The sequence below is a fragment of the Microtus oregoni genome, unplaced genomic scaffold, assembly GCF_018167655.1.
Source record: "Microtus oregoni isolate MIOR12 unplaced genomic scaffold, Mior012 000022F_ref0000154, whole genome shotgun sequence".
NCBI lineage: Eukaryota > Metazoa > Chordata > Mammalia > Rodentia > Cricetidae > Microtus > Microtus oregoni.
Window position 1 is genome coordinate 31,218,824 of NW_024543081.1, and position 17,411 is coordinate 31,236,234.

At 47.2% G+C, this 17,411-nt stretch overlaps 1 protein-coding gene across 3 annotated transcripts in view; it reads right to left on the reverse strand.

The window, feature by feature from the left end:
• Positions 1-9,301: 9,301 nt before the first annotated feature.
• The window catches only part of Nsmce2 (NSE2 (MMS21) homolog, SMC5-SMC6 complex SUMO ligase), a 205,949-nt gene continuing 197,839 nt past the window's right edge, over positions 9,302-17,411 (reverse strand). For 2 of the 3 annotated variants that reach the window (XM_041671901.1, XM_041671902.1), the window contains exon 7: positions 9,302-9,651. In XM_041671901.1, the coding sequence (XP_041527835.1) occupies positions 9,534-9,651 (118 nt within the window). In that variant the 3' untranslated portion in view covers positions 9,302-9,533. The remainder of the gene's footprint in view (positions 9,652-17,411) is intronic. The other variant, XR_005976157.1, reaches the window with a different exon arrangement.

Consider the following 17,411-nt stretch of genomic DNA (forward strand, 5'->3'; position numbering starts at 1 on the left):
TTTTCTAATCTGGTTTGATTTAGTCCGATTTGGATTATTGCATCAGCGGAGAGGCTTATAGGAGTGCGGAAACTTTTCACCGACAAGCGGGAAAAGCAACTGTTCTGGGTGGAGTGAAATGCAGTTTTTGTTCCTTGGGCTCTTCTTGCGGTTCTTCCCCCGCCTCAGGTGCTTTCCTCAAAGGCCCAGCTGATGACTCAGGCCATGGTGCATCTCTCGGGCTGGTCCTCCTGTAAGCGGCTCTCTTTTCTCCTTCTCCTGACCTGGGAGGTTCTGGCCTCTGGCCTCCTCAACTGGACAACACAATTCACACGATAAGGGCTCATGGATGCCCACAGATTTGTGTCCTTTGTTGCTTGTGATTGTATGCCTGAAACAAGTTACTTAGATGATTGTGTTAAAGACCAGGAGAGGGAGATGGGTGTGGTGGTTTATGCTTTTAATCCCAGCACTTGGGAGGCAGAGGCTGGCAGATTTCTGAGTTCAGGGGCAGCCTGGTCTACTGAGTGAGCTCCAGGACAACCAAGGTTACACAGAGAAACCCTGTCTGGAAAAGCAAAAGCAAAATAACAAACAAAGATGGGTGAGGGAAATCACATTGTGTGCCCGTGATGGTCAGAGCAAACTAAGTTCTGTTTAATGTCGGTGTGTCCACATGTGCGTGCATTCCCACTGCTGGGGTGAACACAGGGTCTCATGTATGCGAGGCAAGCACTCTATCACAACTACACCAGAGTCCCTAATTGGTTATTCTAGAGATGAAATCTTCATAAATGTATCCTCACAGCAACAGAATGTAGTATGAAGATATTTATAATTTTGGTGGTTGATAAAGTGATAGCATTGCTAAAATCACACCTTGTCTTTGTAGAGAAGGTGAGATTCCGGTTCCTGGTTAGTAAAGTGAAATATTTTTCCCATTTTCCCATACCAATACAATTTCCTAAACATTTCTCTCTCTCTCTCTCTCTCTCTCTCTCTCTCTCTCGCTGCTTTTTTGAGACAGGGTTTCTCTGTGTAGCTTTGGATCCTGTCCTGGACAAAAAAAAAAAAAAAAAAAAAGTACACCAGTATACCAGTTATGCAAGGAAGCAATTCAAGCAATTCAGGGTCAATTTTTGTCATAAACAGCACACAGTTAGGAAAGAGCTGATGCCTGGGACCACAGGAGAAGGGCATTCCTCCAGGCCTGAGAGACTGCCATTGGGCCTGCAGGAGGCCCACATTGGGCAGCTGGCTAGTTATGGTCGCCGGCTCACAAAGAATCCAGAGATGCTGACTAGGAGTCCAGAGGACAGTAAAAACAAGGTTGGGGGTGATGGAGCCTGGGTCCAAGGCTGGGGATGATGGAGCATGGTTTCAAGGCTGGGGGTGATGGAGCCAAGGCTGGGGATGATGGAGCGTGGGTACTCTGAGAAAAGGAATTGGAATTCTTTTTTGTTTGTCATTTGTTTTTGCCTCCAGAGGGGAGAAAACAGCTTATTTTGTGCAAAATAATAATGAGAACCCTGAAAGGACCAACTAAGGGGCCATTAATATTTGTAGGGGGAAAAGTTGGGGGTTCTGGGGCAGGGTACTTGTAATAAAATTTAGGAAGTTGCTGGGTGGTGGTGGCACACACCTTTAATCCCAGTATGGGGAGGCAGTATTGTAGACCAGGTTAGCCTCAAACTCACAGAGATCTGTCTACCTTTGCCTTGCAAGTGCTGGGATTAAAGGTGTGACCCATCATTGCCAGGCTGGTTTTGGTTTTTAAAGCCAATTCTGGGGCTGAGAACAAAGCTCAGCTGTGCTAACTGGGTGAGGTGACACCTGTTATCTCTAGGCTCTAGAGCAAAGTTCAAGGTCATTCTCAGCTGCCTGGGGAGTTTGAGGCCAGATGGAAAGAGACACTATTTCAGAACTAAAGAAACTGTCTACCAATTCTGTATTTGTTCACAGATACAGTCCCCACTAATAGTTCCTTTCACGCCTTTCTTAAATTCTGGCTGTTCTGCCATCTTCTGAATGATGAAGCTGTCCCTGGGGTCTGAGTTCAAGCTTCCTAAATGACATTAGGAATGCAGAACTGTCAGGTTGTTACTCCATTACAGTTTAAAACACACACACACACACACACACACACACACACACACACACCGCCACCACCACCACCACCACCACCACCACCATCACCCTCAAAGTAGGTAATTAGAATAAAAGAAACAATAGGTAAGATTAGTTATTATTCCTCTTTTTTTGTCCCAAAGTCAGATTTTATTTTCTATGTTCAAACAGAATAAAAGAAAAGCAATCTTTAAAATATAAAGAAAATCAAAGAACACAGAGTAAAGTTGAGGCTTTCTTTTACTATCATAACAAAATAAAGAAAATGTTTTTCTGAGTGTAGAATCATTTTGATTATTATTCCTTTTTGAGGCAGGGTTTCATGTAGACCAGGCTGGCCTCAAACTCAACATGAAACCAGGACATTAAGCTTCTGATCCTTCTGCCTCCATCTCCCAGGTGCCGGAAGTACAAGTGAGCACCATCAGCAGATAGAGACCCACGGCCAAACACTGGGCAGAGGGGGTGAGGAGGACTATAGGAACCAGAGGGGTGGGGGACACCAGGAGAACGAGGCCCACAGAATCTACTAAGCAGGGCTCCCTAGGCTCACAGAGACCACATGGGTCTGTACCAGGTCCTCTGCACACACGCAGTGGTTGTTTTGCTTGGGGTTTTTGTGGGACTCCTAATAGGAGGAGAGGGGATGTGTGTGCTTTTGCCTGCTTTTGGGACCCTTTTCCTCCTACTGGGTTGCCTTGTCCAGCCTTATGTCTAGTCTTACTGCATCTTGTTATGCAGTGTTAAGTTGATATCCCTGGGAAGTCTGCTCTTTTCCTGAAGGGAAATGGAGGAGCCATGGAACTGGGGGAGAGCGGAAGTGGGAAGGGAGAGGAGGCTGCAGTTGGGATGTAGTGTTATGAGAAGAATAGTTTTTAAAAAACTGTACAATAAAACAAGCGAGCACCATCACAGCGGTTTTTGCTCTGCTGGCTGGGCTAGAACCCAGACATGCCACTGTGACAGTAGGCAAGCTCTATCGGCCAAACTACATAGTCAGCCTTTATTTTTATATCACTTTTACAATTAACTGGCTTATTCTTTTATGCATGCTGGGGATCTAATGTAGGGTTTTAACATGCCAGATAAGAGCGCTACGACTGAGCTACTGGAATTTAATTGTTTTAGTGTCTGTGCCAACTAAGAAAAGCCCTTTGGAAGGGGAATTTAAGTGCCGTTCCAGACTAGCACAAAACACGGCATAAAGTAGGCCTTGCAAATATTTACTGAATAACAGTCAAGTATCCAATGTACACATTCACTTCAAATGTACTAAAGTCCCTGCTCTCCTTCCAAAGGCCAGAGGAGTTCCTCCAAGACCAATTCATTGTAAATGTAACACGGATCTTAGAGTTGTTAAAGAGAACTTAGGGAAATATCTGAATCTTCAATGTTTATGGGCGAAGCCTAGAACTGGAATGGATGCGCTCTGGGTCCCCTGTGCATGTCACTAGGGAAGTAGTATTGAGGATTTCTTTGGAAAGAAACTGCAGCTGGAGTGGGCAGGAGGGGGGTGGGGACACAGCAGTGAAGAGTAGGAAGATGCAAAATGGCATTATCCAATAGGGATTCAGAAGACTAACGTGGGCAGGGCACTATCCAATAGGGATTCAGAAGACTAACGTGGGCAGGGCACTATCCAATAGGGATTCAGAAGACTAACATGGGCAGGGCAAGATTAGAATCAGGAGCCCCTAAAGACTGGAGGAGAGTCACCGTGAGGCAAGGGAGGTAGGTGTGTGCAGAAAAGAGAGAGCAAATAGAGAACTCAGGGCCCCAGACTGGGGGTGGGGGCTGGTCTCAGAAACCACTGTGAGGGAGTTAAGAGAGGGAGGTGGTTAGCTGAGGAGATGTGGGCCCTGGTGTGTGAACCCTTGCTGCTCTGTTCCTGTCTGGGATTAACCAAACACAAGGCTATGTCCTTGGGCAAAGGATAAAACTGAACCTCCGTTTAATCACCTGTAAACTGGGGCGTTAGCGACCTCTGGGGTTCCAAGGGGGATTAGTTGGGTGACACCTTGAAGGCAGTGGTCTCAGAGGTTCCCTTGAGTCCGGCAGTTCCCTGTTTATGTTAGGAGCATCGCAGCTGGGACAGCACTTGCTGTAGGAACAGGGTCCAGCCGGACCATCCGTGTGAAGTTTTCTATGGGGAGTGGGAGACTGTCTATGCTGTTGGCTTTTTCTGGTAATGTTTAAAGCTCACCAAGTTGGAAGGTTCTTCAAAGAGCTAGCGATTAAAAAAAAAAAGTCACATCCACACATTTGTTCGCATCTTAGTAATACCCAAAAGATAGAGCTAGTGAGTCCTCTCACAGGGCCTCGCTCTGTTGTCTCAAGCGAGACTTGGAGTTGTCCTTGGAAAGAAACGCACTTTTCCTATCTCAACTTTGATTAGGAACTGCTCCCTTTCAGGGGATTTCTGTATTGGATTCTGTTGCTGCCGTACCAGGTCTGCGCCCGCAGCGTGAGGTCGTGCAGCGCGTAGCACGTGCTCTACTGCTGAGATGCACGTCCCGTTCATTTTTCACTTTCTTGTGAAACAAGGGCTTGGTAAACTGCCAGGATATCCTTGAAATTGTGTTCCTCCTGATTCAGCCTCCAAATGAATGGGATTACAGACGCATATTCCATTCCAAACCAGATTCTTTCTCCTCCCCGTCCTTCTTTTTGAGGCAGAGTCACACTAGGAAATGCCCAGGCTGGTCTCCAACTCCCACTGAGTAATTCTCCTACCTCAGCCTCTCGAATGATGGTATTACAAATAGGCGCCCCCCCCCCCACACACACACCAGGAAAAATATGAAATAATTATGAAGAAAGAGTTCCAGTGTTTTTGGAAACTCTTGTAACCAGACATTTAATAAACATGCCAAACTGTGACTGACAATCAGGTTATAAACCTTCAAAGAAAATGATCCTCTGGTGTGGTGGTGCATGTCTTTAATTCCAGCCCTTGGAAGGCAGAGGCAGGAGGATCTTTATTAGTACAGGTAAAACCAAAGATATATACATAGTGAGATAAAAGAAAGAAGAAAGAAGGAAGACAGAAAGGAAAGAAGGAAGGAAGGAGAGAAAGAGAGAGAGAGAGAGAGAGAGAGAGAGAAAGAGAGAGAGAGAGACCAGTGCACACTCCACATCCTACAACTGGCAAAGGCAAACCCTTGCTAGGAAGAGAAATGGTGTTATTTGGGATTTTTTCCAGCTGATAAAGTATCTGCAGCAATATACAGAGCTCTGTTTGGAAAGAGCCAGGAAGATGGACACCGAATCTTAGGCAAGCTTAGTGTGCTGGCTCCCATCTGCTAAACCAAGAGTTGCACAAAAGAGTCACATTCCAAGAGAAGTGTGTTTGTTCTGGCTTAAACATAATCATTTCCTCAGGAAAGCCCGATTCAGATAAAGCCCATTAGGAAACTCACAATCTCCCGGTTTGCAGGAAATGGAATGTCTCTATTTATTTTGAATCCTAAGAAAATGCGTTAAACATTTCTGCCGCCAGTTTGAGCGTGCTTTTCGGCTTTTCGACTAGAAGGCCTGTTTACAGTTCCTGGCCCTGACCTTGAGCAGGCCACACCTCTATTGGATGCTTTTTAATCAGGCTTATTTTCACTCATTTATTTACAAAGGCTTTAGTTTTAAATGTGGCTTTGGATGTTTTTATTTATTAACTTCTTTCTAGAATGCAAAGTCACGGCATCTTCATTCGCGTGTCATCGCACTTCTTGTTCACCCATCTCCCTGCTCTCCTCCCCCAGTCCGCCTTCCTCTGAACACGTTTTTTTGGGGCACTAACTAAATACTTAAGGAAGAAGGGAGCAGGAGATTAGGGGTCCAGACTTTAAGTTCTGGTCCCAACCCAGTCCCTTCTGAGCTGTCACTTTTGACAATGTCTTTGCGTCTCAGTGCTGGAGCGCGGGAACAGTGGCCACTCGGTGGGCTGGAAGATGATGGGCGTTGATCATACCTAAAGCACGAGGGCCTGGTACGCACTCAGCACTCAAGAAACATCAGCCCTTGTTAGTCACTCTTGCTTTCCTGGTGCAATGTATGCTTCCCAGGGCTTAATTAAGCAGTCCAGTAGATTAAAAGGGCTGCCAAGGGGGTCAGCGGACCAGCACTCTTTACACGATCAGAATGAGATGGAAGAGTCTAACTGACATTCACCTAGTCATGGAAGACAGAGTCTTGTTAGGCAGCCTAGGCTGGTCTCCAGCTCTGGGTCCTCCTGAGTACTGGGATGGCTGTGTGTATCACCAGGCCCAGATCTCTCTGTCAAACACATGTCCCTGCTGATCTTAGTCCTGTTACTGCTGAGAATGATAGGGCTGGGACAATCTCTTTAATTAAAACAGTTATATGATTTCCCCCACTTCTCTTTCCGCCCTTCAATCCTTTCCAAGTATCCCCACCCTGACCTCTCTCAAACTCGTGGCTTCTATTTAATTGTTATGTTTATATTTATGCCTAACATAGTGGTATTTTATTTATGTTTTAATAAATAAAGTTTGTCTAAAGACCAGAAGGTAAAACTCTGCCACTAGAAGTCAGGCAGTGGTGTCATACACCTTTAATCCCAGGATTTGGGGGACAGAGGCAGATAGGTCTCTGTGAGTTCAAGGGCATACTTATTCTCTGCATTTTGATTGGTTGTGGTTTTTTTTTATAATGGTCTCCATCGGCTGCAAGGAGAAGTTTCTTTTCTTTTTCTTTTCTCTCTCTTTCTTTCTCTCTCTCTCTCTCTCTCTCTCTCTCTCTCTCTTTCTTTCTTTTTTGTTTTTGAGACAGTGTTTCTCTGTAGCTTTGGGCCTGTCCTGGAACTCTTGTAGACCAGGCTGGCCTCAAACTCAGAGATCCGCCTGCCTCTGCCTCCTGAGTGCTGGGATTAAAGACGTGCGCCACCACCACCCGGCCATCAAGGAGAAGTTTCCTTGGTGAGACCTTATCTGTGAGTATAAAGATAAATATTTGGAATGCAGTTAGGGATGGTGCTGGTTTAGTGAAGTGGTGGGTTTACATTCTCTCCAGGTCCATGGCCTCACTGGTCCTGGGGAGGCTAGGTTTCTAGCACCAGTCATGATTTCCATCTTATCTTAAGTCTGGTTTAAAAGTTGTTGGTTTCTGCCAATGTATGCGTGTCACTAATGCATCCTTAGGGATACTGTGGCATGTTGAGTTGTGGTAAGGTTCAGAGCTGGGTAGGACTACTGGTTGCTTCCCTCTCTTGGAAGCTTACATGGCATCTCCCAGTACCATCTGCACAGTTCAACACAACCAACCTAGTGAAGAGGACGCTTATGGAATGGGAGAGAATCTCTGCCAGCCATACATCTGACATAGTCTTAATATCCAGAACATATAAAGAACTAAAAAAAGCGAGAGTCAAAAAAAACAAACAAACAAACAAACGAAAACCAAAATGAAATACAAAGACAAATGAGGGGCTGAAGAGATAGCTCAGTGGTTAAGAACACTTGCTGCTCTTTCAGAGGACCTGAATTCAGTTCCTAGCAACCACATTAGGGGACTCACAAGGACCTCTATAGTTCTAGCTCCAGGGTATCTGACACCCACTTCTAGCCTCCATAGCCACCTATACATGTGGTATACCTGCACAGACACACAGACAGACACATACACACAAGTAAAACAATTAAAATAAATCTTAAAATAACAAAAGTAAGAAAAAACCATTGGAAAAAATGGGCTTAGGATCTGAACAGAGTTCTCAAAAAAAGGAAAATATGGCTAAGAAATATTTCAAAACGTGTTCACTGTCCTTTTCAACTAGAGAAATGTCAAATCAATTTCATCTTCCTCTAGTCAGAATGGGGAAAATCAATGAGACAATAGAGTGTAAATGCTGGGGAGGATGTGGAGCAGGGCGGGGTTGGAACTGGTAGAGCCACTCTGGAATCAGTGTGGGGAGTCCCAAAGCAGCTAAAATTAAACCTCAGCTACACCCCTCCTCAGCATCCGCCAAGGGACTTGACCTGCGACTCCACAGATACAGCACTGCTTGCTGCGGCTCTATCCCCTATAGCCAGGTAACGGAACAATACAGATCTCCTTCAGCTGAGGAATGGATGATGAACATGTGGTACTTATCACTGTGCAATACTCCTTAGCTGTAAAGAAGAAAACAAAACCTGAAGGTCAATGGATGAAAATAGAAAAGATCGTATTAATCAAGACAGACAAATGTTTGGTCTCTCATTTGAGGCTCCTAGTTCCAAATCTTCAGATATAAGTGTGCAACCTGGAGTAACTGCAGAAACCAGGGAAGTAAAAGGGGACCATGGTGGGGGAGGGAAACAGGACAGAGAGAGTGAAAAAGTGGGGAATGACAGGGAACAAGTGATTTGAGGGAGGAAAAGGGAAGAATGGAGGACTTGAAGTAGGGAATATGGGCAAAGATAAACACAGATGAGCGTAAAATGATAGACGTGTCTGAAAAAGTCATATCTTCCTACCGAAAACTACAGGTCTGTGTATACATATCATATACATACAGAGTTCAAGTGAGTAATTTCCATCTGGCTGATAATGCTCCTCACAAGATCCATAAACTAACAAAAGTCTCAACACCGGGCATAAGAAGGCTCTTTTGAATCGTTAGTTAGGATTGTCCAAGAGCTTCCCAAAACATTATAGGCTATTGCTATTCCCCTTTGCTGCCCCCAGAAGATGAAGGTAAGTCCCTGTTGCTGAAGACACCATGAACTGTGGAGACAGAGCCTAGAGGATGAAGTCACCGGCAAGTAGCATCCTGCAGTGAGTTCAGCTGCGTGCTCAGGATGTGGTGGCTTCCCATGTGACACCTGAGGCCCTCCTAGGGATGCAGCCAAGCTTACATTACGGCATTGCCTACAGTTGCCCTGGGGAGTGTGGTCCTGGGACATTCCACACCATTCAGAAACTCACGACAGATGAAAACATCCATACCCAGCACTGTCAGTCACGCCAACTACATAGGAGGGTCCGCTGGCTTCGCTTCACAACCAGATGCTGCTGTTGGCTTTGCTTACAGAAACTGCTGCTCGGTTGGCACGATTCTCTGCTTTTCTATTTTAATTACCACCCCAAAGACATGTTTCCGTTGAAACAATTATAAAAACCATTCAGAAGCAGGAGCGAGAAAGAAGATCTGTACCTTAGGAACCCCTTATGCACTGGAAGAAATACAGACTAGACATGCTGAGGATTATCAAAGTTTTATTTAAAACTCCAGAGCACTTGAAAATAAAGAGTATAATGTACTTGCGTTTTAGTTCGTAACTTGAAAAATGCATTCAATTAAATTAGCCATCAGGTGTTACCCTAAATGCAGCGTGCTGGTCAGTCAGCCCTGGATTGCGTTCTAAGCTCACTCTCAGGAGGCTGGGGTGGAGGTAGGCTGCTGGCATCCCTGTGGGCAGGGGGGCTTGTTCCTACTCAGAGTGGCGTTTTTTCTTCTTGTTGTGGCTCTCGATTGCCCTTCTCAGGGCTTCATCTGGGATGAGATCCGACATTCTCATGTCTATGTGACTACAGCCAATTTTGGGGCAGCTGTGAGGGAGAAAGCAAACTGTCAGTCCATCTCTGTCCCAGGCCTTGAGCGCTAACTTCATAGTCAGGCGCTGAAACGAGACCAGTTTATGAAAGAACCGGAACAAAGACAAACCAAACCCCTCGACACTCAGAGGCATGCAAACGCCCTATTCAAGGGCAGCTTGGTTTGGAGCTGGGGATGCAAGCAGATGTGTAAGCGGCACCTACAACTAGGAGCTTGCTTTGTCACAGGAGGCAGGCAGTCACCAAGTAGCCAAGTACCATGCCACAACAGCAGAGAAGCAATGCAGGGTGGAGGGAACACGGGGTCAGAGCGGCTGGGAAGGAAGGGTGGAAACAGGCTGCGTGTGGCCTGGGCTGCCTAGAAGACTTAGACAGGTGCTCTGCAGTGAGAGCGAAGGAATTTGGAGGTGAGAAGGTGAGATCAGGGGCAAGGGGACACTTTGGATTATTTTGTTATTATTTTCCGTTTTGTTTTGACTTAGAGTCTCACATAGCCCAGGTTGTCCTTGAATTTCCTCCGTAGAGGGGAATGAATTTCCTATTGCTTCCATCTCCCAGGTGCTAGGATTGCAGGCGTGTACCACCAGGACCTGGCTATATGCAGTGCTGGGGATCAAACCCGGGCTTTACGCACGGCAGGCAAATGCTCTACCAACTAAGCTGCATCATCCTTAGCCCTGGGTCTCATTTTAACTATGAAAAGAACACCCCCCAACCCCGCTGGAGCTTTCTCAGATAGCGCTGGGGGTGTGATGCTACTTCACAGAGGACAGAGGGATGAATGAAGCAGAGAAAACTGCTGGGTGTCCCACAGAGGTGCAGCAAGGGTGGCATGCCCTGGCAGAGACAGACTCTAGCACACACGAGGATGAGGGACCTGCAGAACCTATGGATGGAAGTCAAGATGGATAAAGAAAGGGAAGACAGATAGATGGGCGACTGCAGGGCCCTGTTGTGTGGTGGGAAGGAATGGGCCCTGGAGTCCTGCCTGGACTATGTCCCTCTGAATGCCACTTGGCCTCTCAGTGGGGACACTGAGTGGGGCGTTAGGGATTGGCCAGGAGCCTGAGGTGGGGGAATTAAGAATGTGAGTCACCAGAAAAGGGTGGGGCTCAAGGGCCGGCTTGGCCTTAGCCAGGGCAGTATTTGGACTGAGTCACCTGATCTTTTTACTATGAACAAGATTTGGGCAGGGCTGGGCTCCCAGTGTTTGGAGTCAAGCTCATGTAGGTCCTGAATTCTCTCAATCAGCTACTGGTTGGTAGCCCAGATAAACTTTCTGAGCTTGGGTCCCCCTGCTTTAAAATATGGACAGGGTCCCCATTCCACATGGCCACAGCCCCCTGAGGTACTCCATATGTTCCCCCACTTTGCGATCTCCTAGACCGGCCACTACTCTCTCGGGAAGTTATCTGGTCCGTCTGTACTCACAGAGACCCAGTGCACACACGCACCATTCACCCATTCAGGGGGCTTCTGTGTGATCAGTGCAGGGCCACCTAACCCAAAGTACAAACATGGCTCTGGCACAAAGCTTGGCCCCAGGACCTGAGATGGCTCTAAACAGCCAGCAAACACAGGAGAAACGTAAAAGGCAGAGGGAAGAGAAGCTGACCTGAGAGCTACAATTCCTCAGATCATAGGAAAGAAAAGGTTTTCTTGGTCTTGATATTGGAATTAAGGAGCCTTCGAAGCACAGGGGCTTTCATTGGTGCAATGGATGGTAAGCTTAAGGATGGGAATTAATTCTGAAATGCTGAATGTGCCCTGTACATTCAGGCATGTGAGGTTTTTTGTTTTTTTGATAGGGTCTTGCTGCCCACCCCAGCTTGTCCCTTGTGCTCTGAAATCTCTAGGTATGAGATGATGCAGACACACACACACTCGTTTTAGAACCGGGAACTGTCACCCCCTAGGCTTCCCTGATGTGGAAATGCAGAACAGGCGTTTTGGAGGTAAACTTCCCTGATGGGCAAAGCCCTGAGTTCTGTTTGTGACTACCAGGCCTTGGGAGCACGGACTCCTGAGAACAAGGTCTATCTCCATCTGCCAGACAGTGAGTAAGCCGTGGGGAGGGAAGTGGAGGGGGAGGGGGGTGGACTTCCTGATGACATCAGTGGCTTTAGTCAGTAAATGAGGGCATTCTGAGAATGGCTGATGGAAGGAACCACACCACTTGGCTGCAGAGGAGGCGCCCACACGCATGTGGATGGGCTGGAGCTCAGTGAGATCTGTGTCACGCAGAGACAGGCTCTGGGGACAGAGACACAAACCAAGCAGTCCCTCCAAGGGCGGCTAGGGGACCTGACGGCAAAGGCACAACTTGAAGATGGAAGAGCTTGGGGGGGGAGGGAATCGAGTGTGCTAGACCAGACTGAACCGCATAGAAAGTTCCAGGCTAGCCTGGGCTACACAGTGAGGCATCTCCAGAAAAGTGGCAAAGCCCTGGCAGTCATCTCCCCTGGTACTGACACTGTACAAATTAATTATTACACAAGGTTTTTCCTGCAGACAGAGGGAAGAAGAGTTGCTTGTCTCTCTGAAGACACCCTGGCACAGTGAGAATCAAGTGGGCCCTTTATGCCGAAGCAAAGGGTTATGTCCCAGGCCTTACCACGCAGCCGTTGCTATGCTAAACCATAGCTACCAGTCCCATCTCCTCAAAACAAGATGGCTCAGTGAGTGACACGGTGCAAACCACTGAACAGCATGAATGCATCTCTGGGGAGACTTCCTGGAGGTGAGGCCAGCACAGGAACCAGGGTACAGCCTCGTCTCCCACCCCACCCCACAGAAACAAACAAGTTTTTTAAACTAAAAAGGCCAAGAAAAGGCCGTGATGCCACGGGCCTGAATCAGGGCACTCCTGCTCTGAGAAACAACACAACCCAAGCATTAGGCCGTAATCCCCAGGACATCCGGGTGAGCAAGTCAGGTGTGGCAACATCAGCTCCCGCATCATCTCCTTGAAGGGCTCAGACCCACAGGCCTGGAAGGAGAGGCTGATTCTGAGCCTGGGTCAACCACAGGGCAGCGCATTCCTTAACAGCGCGGGGCACACTTCAGTGTCTACTAAGGAAAGGCCTCAGGGTGCAGAGGGTCCCAAGGTGCTGTGGGAATCTGACCCCCAGTCTCAGTTTATGATCACACCATAGTGAGTCGCAAGGGGCTCAGATCCTAAGATTGCTAGGGTCTGATCTCTAAGCTCCAGGAAGTGGGTATACAGATACCTCTGGCAGCAAGAGCTGGGCGGATTCCTGTCATACCTACACACAGGAGCAACTGTGCCATGCCCTCCGAGTCCAGGGTGGTGTGTCCCAGAGCAGTGAGAGAAGTGTGATGACCGGCAGCCACAAGTGCCCACAGCTGTCTGCTCACGCTGCCCAGCAGCAGGCTTCCCATCAGGTGTATATGCCGCTGTGCGCATGTGCACACATGTGCATGCAGCGGAGGTCAGAGGACATCCTCAGCTGTCCTTGGGGACGAGCACATTTATTTATTTTTGAGACAGGGTCCTTCACGGCCTAGAGTATACACTAGGCTAAGTGTACACTAGGCTGGCCGGCCACTGTGCCCCGGGCTGCCTGTTTCTACCCCTCCCCGCAGTGCTGGGATAATACATTCCCGGTCAAACTTGGCACTTGAATGTGAGTTTTGCAGATGAGCTTGAGCCTGAAGGAGCTGGCTCCCTATCTTCTCTGTGGAGAAGATGTGCTAGGACAGATCTGGAAGGAATTCCCTGTCAGCTCTCGAGTCCTAGGAATTTTGAGTTGATGACGTTATTCCCACTAGACAGATAAAGAATCTGCTTGAGAGGCCCAGTGACTTGCTGCTAAGGGAATTCTGCTTTGACATCACACACTTCTGCTCACTTCACGTTGCCTGACATACTTTGAATGACTGCTGAGGATCCGGCTCAGTACGAGAAAACCAAAACAAGCGGCTGGGGTCAAAATCAGCCACAGCTTATTGCCATGAAAATCAGCAGGCAGCTTTACTTGTGAGATAATAGCTTTATGATTAAGAGGAATATTTTAGGAAACAAATCTAACAATATACTTAGGGTGAAAAGCTCCACAAGAATATTCCGCCTCAAGTCAGTGGTGAGCTCTCCAGGGACTGAAACATGCTGGGAAAGTTCAGATGGTACCCAGTAACACAGTGTGCCCGGGACTCCAGTAACGTAACATAATTGGAACAGGAGAAAGAGTTCTCCAACAGGATACGTCGCAGACATTTCTTAAATACCGCTTCATGGGAAATGGCAACACTGCGTGCTGAATCAGAAACCTATGGAGCAAGCTGTGCACAGACGCCACATGTGCCCCGCATTTGACACTGCTTCCTGGGACTGTAGCACCTCTCGACTTGGGTGTGGTTTAGGCTGCTTCCCACAGGGGCTTCTACCTCTGGCGCTGTAACTGATGAACAAGAAACTGTTTGGAGCTGACTGTAGGATCTAAGCCGGGTGCTGAGGGGCCATGGTGAGGAGACCTCTTTCCAGGCCAAGGCTCTGTCTAGCTTGTCTCTCCAGAGCTGTGTCAAAAACAGTGACAGTTGCCCTGCCTTTATACTCAGTGCCACCTCAGTCACCTTCTCAGGACAGAGCTCACACGCCTGTGCCTCTGATTTGTTTAAGTAGCTGTATGCTGTGATCTCAGACTTGGATGGCCTGAACTTAGCCCCTAAGAAGCCCTTCTCGACACTTTCCCTCTTCTGTATCTCTCTAGACCAGGGGCAGCTAGCAGCCGAGTCTGGACACTCAACAGAAACGGCAGTCATCACCCCCTCTTTCTGCTCTCCCACTTTCAGTCCGCTGCCACCTTTGTCAGGGGCGCTGCACACCCCCAGGTATGTGCTCCTTCTTTGTGAGAGAGCCCGTGTAGGGGCAGCAGCACAGGCCTGTCCCCTGCACTGCTTCTGGGGTAACTTCCTCAACTCCAGGATGGCTCCTCTTAATGCCCCCCCCCCCCCTTTTTAACAAGGTCTCCTGTGCCTATGGGGTAAGGCTGGTAGACGCTGGTGAAAGCTGGCCAAAGCTTGGAGATAATGATTAAGGGGCCATGGTTACCGAGCCTCACTGTGTGTGTGCTTGGTGCTTTAGCTACTTTACAAATATCTCATTCAAGTTTCAAATGCACCGATGAGAAAACTACACTGACTACTGTCAATTTACAGACGAGGAAAACAATGAAACTGACATTCCTGGCCTCTATCATAGATCCCCGGCCTATTTGCTGCTCTATCATCTATGGACTCACTCCATTTTCCCGCCACCAACAGTAACCACCATCACGCGAACTGCCCACCGAGGGAAAGCTGGCCAGATGCGGTGAGGCTCTTGTCAAGGACCTAGCTTTTGATGGGTGTGGAGGCGTATGCCTTTAATCCAAGCACTCAGTAGGCAGGGGCAGTGGATCGCTGGGAGTTCAAGGCCAGTGTGGACTACACAGTGAGTTCTAGGACAGCCAGGGCTACACAGGGAGACTGTCTCAAAAAACTAAAACCAAACCAAACCAAAAACAAAAAAGGAGAATCAAACAAAAACCCAAACAAGACAGTTAAAAATTATTTTGCTATTTTCTATGTCTATAAGGTATGTCTGTTGCACCATAGCCGTGCTGGTATGAAAGCCAGAAGAGGACGTGGGACCACTGAGAGCTAGAGCTTCAGGTAGGTGTGAGAACTGAACTCGGGTCCTGCGGAAGAGCGGCTAGTGCTTTAACTGCGGAGCCATCTCTCTGCTGCGCATGCGCATCCACACTGCGTCACACAGCGTCACCAGAGTTTTAACTGCGGAGCCATCTCTCTGCTGCGCATGTGCATCCACTCTGCGTCACACAGCGTCACCGTAGCTTTGGTTCTGAACACCTGAGTGCACTCTGCTGTGATTCCTGTCACACCGCACAGTGCCAAGGAAAACCTCAGCTCAGATTTGAGACAACTGTGTCTTACAAATCGCTGTGTTTTTTTTTTCTGTACATGTTTTCTGCTCTTATAGAAACAATGATTAACAGCAGAAAAGACAGTATTTTCCTACGACTATTCCACAGATTGGAGTAGATCACTGTATCTTTGCATTGTAATGTAGTAAAATGTTTGATTTTACAAACTGTGGTGAGTTACTGAATTAGATTTCATAAAAAATTGTAAAATGAATTTTGGCTTGGAATTAGGACAAAATTTCCAACAGTTTCTAAAATGGCTGTAAACATAGTTCCACCAACTTTTTGTACTATGTATTTATGGTGTTCTCAGCATTGACAATTAGAAAATCAAAAGTTCTAATCAGCTGAAAAACATACTCTATTCTGCAGTATCAACTATTCAGTCAATATTTATCTTTATGTAAAATCAGACACATCTATCTCATTAGTATATAGATTTGCTTTTACCTTTAATAAATGGTAATATATATATACATATGTGTATATATATATATGTTGCAGAGCTGTTTTAGGATAAGTTTGTTTATAATTTATTGTTAGCAAATGTTTAATTTGTGTACTTTATATATGTATATAGTCAGGACTGAGGGGGCTGGGGGAATGACTCAGTGGTTAGATCACTTGCTGTGCAAATAGGAGGACCAGAGGGCAGATCTCTGGAGCCCATGGTGCCATGCCTATAAATCCAAACTCAGAAAGGGGGACAGGAATCTCCAGGGGGACACTCTGGTTAGTAAGACCAACCTGTATCTGCAAGCTTAGGGTTTGAAAGACCCTACCTCTAAGAGGAAGGTGGAAGAGAAACCAAGGAAGATTCCTGAAAGCAACACTGGGCCTCTACATGTATGTGCGCATAATGTACATGCATACCCCTCCACATGTGCACCATACATGTGAATACACATACATACATACACATCACACACATATACACATGGAAAGGAGAAAAGGGGGAACGTATGATCTAGTAAAAAGGGGTGACCAAGGGAAAAACATTAGGAGGACTGGCCTACAAGCACTCCCTCACCGTTCCCTGGCATCAGGCCTGGTAGGAACGTCATTGTTATAAACCTCTAGCCTTCTTCCACTTGGACTTAATGGTGACTATTAGAACACAAAAACTTGCAGGGTGTCTGCCACCCTAATCATGAGCGTGACGTGCAAAGAAGGCATGTCTGGATGACAAGTGCTAAGTGTTTGCAAGTACTGTGAGCAATTCAGAACAGGCAAAGGGCGCTGGAAAGTCGGAGTGGATACTTGGGAAGGGCCACTGACATGTGGGAACGTTCTGCCGCTGGCCCTGAGGCTGCTGATGGGAAATGGAACCATGCCTTGTAGTCCCCGGCCCTTTCCACCCCCAACATGAGGAGAGCATCACACATCATCAGAAGGGAAAAGATGGCGAGCTAGGAGGCATTCGTAGTGGGCACAGTGACCCTTTCTGGCTTGTGAGAAGGAACACCAGGAAGAAATTAGTGGAAAGGGAAGGCTTGGAAGTCCAGTAACAAAATTATGCTCAAATGAAAAATGTCAAGGTCATTAGGGAAATTCCACATTTGGACTATGAGGCGTAAATGCAAAACAGCTAGATAGAGATGAACTAATGGTCTACGTTTGGCAGCCATTGGGCTGCAAAAAAACTTTTCTTCTAGAATAAATCCTGTAAATTACTTGACTGAATGGCCAAGGAGTTTCTCCAGTCTCTAGGAGCTATTTCTCAGCCCACACCCACATGGGGAGGGGAGGGGAATTCTGATTCTTGGTCTGGATGATGCAGAAGCAAAGCACACATCAAAGGGACCTGCT